The sequence below is a fragment of the Geospiza fortis genome, unplaced genomic scaffold (genome assembly GCF_000277835.1).
Source record: "Geospiza fortis unplaced genomic scaffold, GeoFor_1.0 scaffold114, whole genome shotgun sequence".
NCBI lineage: Eukaryota > Metazoa > Chordata > Aves > Passeriformes > Thraupidae > Geospiza > Geospiza fortis.
In genome coordinates, this window is record NW_005054383.1 from 2,048,707 (window position 1) to 2,056,516 (window position 7,810).

A 7,810-nucleotide genomic window follows, 5' to 3' on the forward strand; every position below is an offset into this window, starting at 1 on the left:
ATGAACTTAAAAATCAATACAGGCAGATCTGTAACTCAGTGCTGAAGAAAACCACCCCTGACTCTGGGCCGCACTCCAGCTAACAATGAGCTGCTCATCCCACCTGCCTTAGGTGGGTGAGATTTAGGACTTCAGGAACAACCCTAAACACCTCTTCACTCCCAGCACCCCATTGGAGGGCCAGAAAACTCCCTGGTTTAATGCAATTCTGTGTGGGACCTGAAAAACTCCTTGCCTTCCCAGGGACAGGTGCTATGGTTGGCTTCCCTAGCAGTTCATGGACCTTGCTGCAGATCCATTTCCATGGGGGTTTGTGTGTGTGTGTCAGCTCTTTTGGAAAATAGCCAAAATTTGACCATCACTTCCATAGTTCCTAATGAAAGGCTTATTTATGCTCTGAGCACACTCAGAACTAAGCTGTATTTTGCAATTTCTTGTGGAATCTTTGGGAGTAAAGTTGTATTCTCTGTTATGATTTGTTACACTCTCCTGAATTTCTGATGCTTAGCAGACAAACATCACCTCAATTAGCTGTGCTTTTTCTTGTCAATTACTCGAATCTAACAAAGTAGCCCAAATAATCTGTATCTTCTGACCTAAACCTTATGGGTCATGACCAGCTTGATCTCCTTGGTCATTCCTGAGACTCTCCTGTGTTCCTCTATTACATTAAGAAGGGACATGGAAGTTCTAGCAGGTTGAATGTGCATCTCCTTTGGCCACAAGTAAAAATGGTATTAAACTGAAGTCCTTGAATTGGGAAACCCTGGGAAATCCAGCACTCCAGAGTATTTGGGGAGTATGTTACAAGATAAGTTTGAGCATTATTTCACAAAAATAAAAAATTAAAATAATAAAATAAAATTTAATTAAATTTTAGCAGCTTTGTGCTTAGGTTAAGTCCTTTCAGAGTAGTTGTGGCCTTGACTACTAACCTAATTTCCTTGTACCTTTTGTTTCTAGCAGTAATTTTTCATATGTCTAAGTTGGTTATCTGCAGCAGCTTTTGCCATGGTTTGGACTTGCACTGACAGCTCTGGGACAGCTTTTGGTACCTGTGTATCACCCAGCCCTGTGGAGTGTCAGACTGGGACTTCAGCTGCTCCCTGCAGTGGGGTTATGCAGGCACTGCACTGTGCCCCAGCCCACCTCCAGCACCCCCAAAGCTTTATTTTGGGGCCACTTGCCTGCAATGACAAATGGATCACTTCTCCAAGATGCTCAGCTGAGGAGGTTTCTGCATTTGCAAATCTTCCTAGGCTGTTGTTGATGCCATGGGAGGGAGGTTTGACATCCTGCTTTGGGGATGGCTCCACAAGGATCTTGGACAGTATCTTTGTCTCTATCAGCTTTTTTCTCTCCTCTTTACTGTACAGCTCTTGCACAGACACTGCTGTGTTAGGCCAGGAGTTTGCTCTTTCCTTGGCCTGTGTCCTGCCCATTTCTTTCTCCTCAAGGTGATCTGTGGAATCTGAGGGAAACTCTTCAAGAACTGCTCTCTTTTGGCTTGGCATTTCTTCAGTCTGGCTGGCAGGTTCAGGAGTCTCATCTTTAATCATTTGTACATCTTCTTTTGCAATGATTTGGGCACCATCTGTTTTTTCCTGAAAGTCAAAACTTTCCAGGTCTTCGTTCCAGATCTCCCATGGAAGTCTTTCTGTCTCCTGGATTTGCTACAGGTAGTGAAAGCACAAACACAGAGAAAGTCAGTCTCCCTGAGCTTTGGAAGTGGATAAAAAAACAAAACAGAGTGATTGGAAGGCAACAGCTCCAACTCAGACACCATAAGGAAACAACCCACACCACATCCCTCATGGAAAACAGTGAGGCTGTTTACTTTCCAAAAACTTTAATTTCAGAAACTGCTAAACATCCTTTAAATTACTTTTTCTTACATGTGCTCATTATTCCAACCCAAACCATTCTGTGATTTCATGGATTTATCTTCACTGAAAGAACAATGTGATTATTTTACCCCAGAAAAGCTCTTCAAAGAGTAAATTTCATACTTTTCCTCTTTCCTGCACTGTCCTAATTCATTTTCTGGACACATAAAATGATTGCACAGGAATTAGTGCACAGGAAAGAAAAACAGTAAAGGGACAATAAAAACTACCAAGACATGGGACAAAAAAGGTCCAAAATCTCAAGAACAGAGAAAACTTTGAAGGACCACTGCAAAAAAGAAAGAAAAAGTTATATTTCCTAGTGGGAGAAAATACTGAGGACAAAACTTTTCCTGTTCAGACAAACAGGTCAGACATGAGCAGCTGCCCACACTGGGGACAGCCAGAAGAGAGGGATGAGAGGACAGGACACACAACAGTCCCAACCTGCTCCTGGGAGTCTTCCAGGGAAAACATCATCAGTTCCTCCGACAGGTCTGGAATTAGGTTGGGCAGGTCCCGCTGGAAGATGAAAAGCTCCTCATCACTCTCACAATCAGACTGCAAAGAGAAAAAACAGAGAAATTCAACAGGAGATTGCAATACTCACTGATATTGGACTATCTGCTTTGCAGTGACAGCTCCCATGTTGGCACCTCTTGACGTGCAGAGACAAGAAGTTTCCTTGCAGTCACACCTTTGCTAGACAGCCTGGTAGCCCAAGAGTCACCAACCCCACACTTCAGCAAGCTCCAAATGTAAAAAAAACATGTAAAATATTGAATTCCCATGGAGGTTGATGACAAACATCCTGCTGAGAAAAGCAATGGAAAGTGTGGGAAGTTCTCTAACTCCCAAGTGATTCTCTGCACTGCCTCATTCACCATCAGAGAGGCAGGAGCAGAGCTGCTCAATATTTACAAGGGCCTGGAGTGCCAGGATAAGGGGCAATGGATTCCCACTGCCAGAGGGCAGGGATGGATGGGATATTGGGCAGGAATTGTTCCCTGGCAGGGTGGGCAGGCCCTGGCACAGGGTGCCCAGAGAAGCTGGGGCTGCCCCTGGATCCCTGGCAGTGCCCAAGGCCAGGCTGGATGGGGCCTGGACCAGCCTGGGATGGTGGAAGGTGTCCCTGTCATGGCAGGGGTGAAACTCAATGAGCTTTAAGATCCCTCCATCCCAAATCATTCTGGGATTCTCAGGGACTGGAAAGGCAAGGCCTCACCAGGCAAAGCCCAGTCCCACAGCACCCACGAGGAACAAGCAGACAGAGCAGGGGGAGCAACCAGGCTGAGGCACAGCTCCAGGTCCTTGGGCAATACTGGGGTGATGAGACTGAAAGCTTTCAATTCACAGGTGAAAGTCTGGCTCAGGCAGGACCATAACTAGAAACCAAAACTCCCCTAACATAGCTCAGAGAGGGTGTGAGGGGCCAAGCTGAGCTTAAACAGAGCTGCTGGAGCCCCAGGTGAGGCCAGGCAGGGCCATGAAGGCTTTTCATTGCCCTGATTCTTGTTCAGAATGCAAACAGCATCTGGGTCTGGCTGGGCAGCATTTAGATAGCTCTGAAAATCCCTTTTTTAAACATCAGATATGCATTGGAGATGAATCCTTATGCATGGACACCAAAAGGAGATTAAGCATCTCCTCAGCAGTCAGGACACAGCTTTCCTGCTTGTTCCTTTGTTTTGCAAGTGTGCATTTTTGGGAATTCACACTGCAGAGAATCCTCTCTGGTGTCATTAACACGAACCCAACTGCAACAGAACATCTTTCCTCTTAAAAAATTGCATATCAGGGCAATGATAGGGTTTCAGGGCATAAACCACATTTGTGAGTGCCATTTTTGGAGGTGGAAGCAGAGCACGTTCAGGTGGCAGCTCTGGGGTGCACAAATGGATCTTTCCCACGTGGAAACTCCTTGGACAAAGGTGCAGCCCTGGAACTGCAGCCTCAGCAGGACAGGGATTACACAACCAGATCTTCTGAATGCAAATGAAGTGCCAGACAGATTGCCTCAGCTCCTTCTGCAGGAAATCTTTTCCATGTGGGATAGAAACAGAGAATTTGGAGATTGTAAAGAGTGAAAAAATTGTTCAGCATGATTTGGGGTTATTCAATGGTGTTTGGCATCAAAATCTGGAGATGCTACTCTGGCTTAGCCTGGTTGTAATTTACTCAACAAAAAACCTACAAATAATTTCAGTGTTGGGCCTTCATCTGTACTACAGAGACACATGTTAACAGGCAAGGGTTGTTCTAAATAATTAAAACAGTGTAGGTAGAGGGAACTGAGAAAAGTGAGGGAATGTGGCTTGTCCAGCATGACAGTGAGAGATCCAAGTGCAGAATCCAAGTCATGGAATCTCCATAAACACTTTATCCAGCAGCTCATACTGCTTTGGATAATTGATTAATGATTAATAATCATAACTAATTAAATAAAATTATTTATAATAAATAATAAATAAAAATAATAATTAAGAAAGAGAGAAAGGGAGAAAGAAAAGAAAGAGAGAAAGAGAGAAAGAGAAAGAGAAAGAGGAAGAGAAGAGAAGAGAAGAGAAGAGAAGAGAAGAGAAGAGAAGAGAAGAGAAGAGAAGAGAAGAGAAGAGAAGAGAAGAGAAGAGAAGAGAAGAGAAGAGAAGAGAAGAGAAGAGAAGAGAAGAGAAGAGAAGAGAAGAGAAGAGGAAAAGAAAGAAAAGGAAAAAGAAAAGAAAAGAAAAGAAAAGAAAAGAAAAGAAAAGAAAAGAAAAGAAAAGAAAAGAAAAGAAAAGAAAAGAAAAGAAAAGAAAAGAAAAGAAAAGAAAAGAAGAGAAAGAAAGAAAGAAAGAAAGAAAGAAAGAAAGAAAGAAAGAAAGAAAGAAAGAAAGAAAGAAAGAAAGAAAGAAAGAAAAAATACAGAATAAATAAATACCCACTGGAGGCATTTCTGGCTCTTTCACATCTCACAATCTCCCCTGTACCATTAATGGCTACAATAAGTTGGGATTAAATATATCCTTTCTGTGTTCAAAATGTTTTTCAAGTTTGTACATGTTTGAAAATTAACACAATGTTCTGATTGGACAAAATGCCACTAATAATCAAATTTGAGACACATTATGCCCTCACAAAAGTCGATGCCAGAGCATCTTGGACTAGAGAGGAGCACCAGAGCAATGCTGTCCTGTGAACAGAGATTTCAGCAGCCAAGAACAGCCTGGCCCAGCCCCAGCAAGTGAAAAACCTGCACCAGTGAAGAACACTGCACAACACCTCTCAGTCTCACACCTCATATGTAAAGGTTTCTGCAATTATGCTTCTTTGGCAGGTAAAGAGCACAAAAAAGCAACATGTCTTGTGGAGAACCAGCCTCAAGTACATAATAATCCATGATATCATGGAAGATCAGGATGGTTTGGGTTGGGAATGGACCTCAAAGCCCATCCAGTGCCACCCCCTGCCATGGGCAGGGACACCTCCCACTGTCCCAGGTGCTCCCAGCCCTGCCCAGCCTGGCCTTGGGCACTGCCAGGGATGCAGGGGCAGCCCCAGCTGCTCTGGGCACCCTGTGCCAGGGCCTGCCCACCCTGCCAGGGAACAATTCCTAATTCCCAATATCCCATCCATCCCTGCCCTCTGGCAGTGGGAGCCATTCCCTGTGTCCTGTCCCTCCATCCCTTGTCCCCAGTCCCTCTCCAGCTCTCCTGGAGCCCCTTCAGGCCCTGGAAGGCCACTATGAGATCACCCCAAAGCTTCTCCTCTCCAGGCTGAACAATCCCAGTTGTCTCAGCCTGGCTCCCAGCAGAGCTGCTCCATCCCTCTGATCATCCTGGAGCCTCCTCTGGCCTTGCTCCAGCAGCTCCAAATCTGTGCTGGGCCCCAGGGCTGGAGGCAGCTCTGCAGGTGGGGCAGAATTCAAAGAATACAGGGAGAGGAGGTCTGATTTTTAATTATACTTTGATAATTAAGGATAATCCTGAAGGCTGTGGATTAACACACAGTGTTCTATAGTCAGGACAGGCAGCCCACCCAGGATACCACACCAGCCACCCCAAAATGCCTGATTAGGTCACCTGCTCTTGCTTTTGAGAGTTTTTTTTTCCATGACCCAGAGGGAAGGAAGGCAGAATTTCAGTGCTTACTGTGGAGGAGTCAGAGTCCAGGGATGGGAGCTGATCTTTCACTGCAGCAAGGATGGATCCCCACTGGAATGTCCTGTCCCCCTGCACAGGAGCTGCAGGAGGCTCAGCTGCATGGTCTGCATCCTCACTTGGTGCTTCTGAGGCCATTGGGACAGCTTCCCTTCAAGCAAAGGAAAGATGAGCTTAAGGACACCTCTCCAAACATGAGATAACATCAGTCCAAAACAAGGACAAAGTGTGTGAGGTCAGGGCAGAGGAATTCCCAGCACTCCCAGCAGGGAATGTTAAAATCTGCATTTTTGGAGCTATTCTTTTGCACCTGAGCTCAGAAAGGGCTGAGAGCTGTCTGCCCTACTCACCACACACACCCCAGGGCAGTTTAGCCCCTCATTTATAAACAATTTTTTGGGATTCTTAGCCACAGTGCTGTAACTGCATCCTCTCCAAGCATGTTCCATATTCTGCCTGTAGGGCTGGGACAGGAACAGAGCAAAGGCAGCCAAGCTGACACCTCTGCTCTCAGCTGGATTGACTCCTCTTCCCAAATTCCCTCACATTCCCCTCCTCCCTACCCAAAGGACGGATAAAATGATCACAAAGCCATAGAATCTCATAATGGTTTGGGTTGGAATGGAGCTTAAATGCTCCCACCTGCCATTGGCAGAGAACCTTCATATTTACTTTTGTTTTCCCTGGATTTTTATTTCTAAAAAGCAGTTAAGAATAGGCACATTCATGGATTTTGACCTCTCAAAGTGTTTCTAAAGTGGATCCTTTCCTCCTGTTCCTTGATGTCCATGAGAAGTTGAGACAGCACAGTAGGAACTGCAGCTGAGCTAAGAGGTCAGATCATTCACCCTCAGAGAAAACCTGCACATTTTATCACCTGGTTTTCTGGGCAGTCAAACATGAGAGTAAATGACTTCTGGTTCAGAGGTTTCACAGAATACCCAGGGCTGGAAGAGACCCACAAGGACCATGGGAGGTTGGTGACTTTGTGTTTCTTACACATGCTCAATATTCCAACCCAAACCATTCTGTGATTCCACGGATTTATGTTCATCACTGAAGGAACAATGTGATTATTTTATCACATTTTTATTATTTTAAGTGTTGTTCAGGACTGAAATCACTGTTCAAGGGATCACACTGACACTGTTATCTGCATTGGCCAGGGACACTCCTCAAAACGTGAAGTTAAACTCAATTATCTCCCTGAGAATTTTATAACTTGTAAATTGCCTCTGTAGATACTTTATAGGCCTCATCTATGGTGGGTTTTACGTGTGAGACAAACCCTGAATTTCACTTATATAGGAAAAAATGAAATCCTCATGGTTGGAGCACAGTGCTCTGACACTGAGCAGAGCTTGCCAAGGGTCAGAGGAGCCCCATGAAGGTAAAACTGCCTAGGGTGGCTCCCTGTGCCAAATCCGAGATAAATATCCCTAGGTTATGGATGGACACTGGATCTGACTTGTCAGTCAGCTAATGCAGCATCCTCTGTGGGAGCAAGCAGTGCTTTGTGTCCAAAACAAACACTTGTTAGCAGCAGCACTTTCTGGAGATCTTGGGCACGGAGGTCGAAGGCTGGACTTGATGATCTTGGAGGTCTTTTCCAGCCTTAACGACTCCATGACTCCGAGACTTGACACCCTGAGCTTCTCCTAGTCACCAAAAGTGGCGTTTGCTGGGAAGGAGAGGCGGTGAGGATACCGCAGTGGTGGGAGGCAGAGCTTGGCAGCCCCGGTGCGAGCCCCGGGCCAGGGTCGGGGCTCGCCTGAGGGGCGCCGCTCA

General features: G+C 45.5%; 1 protein-coding gene across 1 annotated transcript in view; it reads right to left on the bottom strand.

The window, feature by feature from the left end:
• CUNH16orf71 (chromosome unknown C16orf71 homolog) overlaps positions 1-6,166 on the bottom strand; it is an 89,878-nt gene extending 83,712 nt beyond the window's left edge. The window contains exons 1-3 of the mRNA XM_014308736.2: positions 6,014-6,166; positions 2,334-2,447; positions 1,188-1,673 (exon numbers count right to left, since the gene is read on the bottom strand). Of these exons, the coding sequence (XP_014164211.2) occupies positions 1,188-1,673; positions 2,334-2,447; positions 6,014-6,160 (747 nt within the window). The 5' untranslated portion in view covers positions 6,161-6,166. The remainder of the gene's footprint in view (positions 1-1,187; positions 1,674-2,333; positions 2,448-6,013) is intronic.
• Between the last annotated feature and the right edge of the window lie 1,644 nt (positions 6,167-7,810).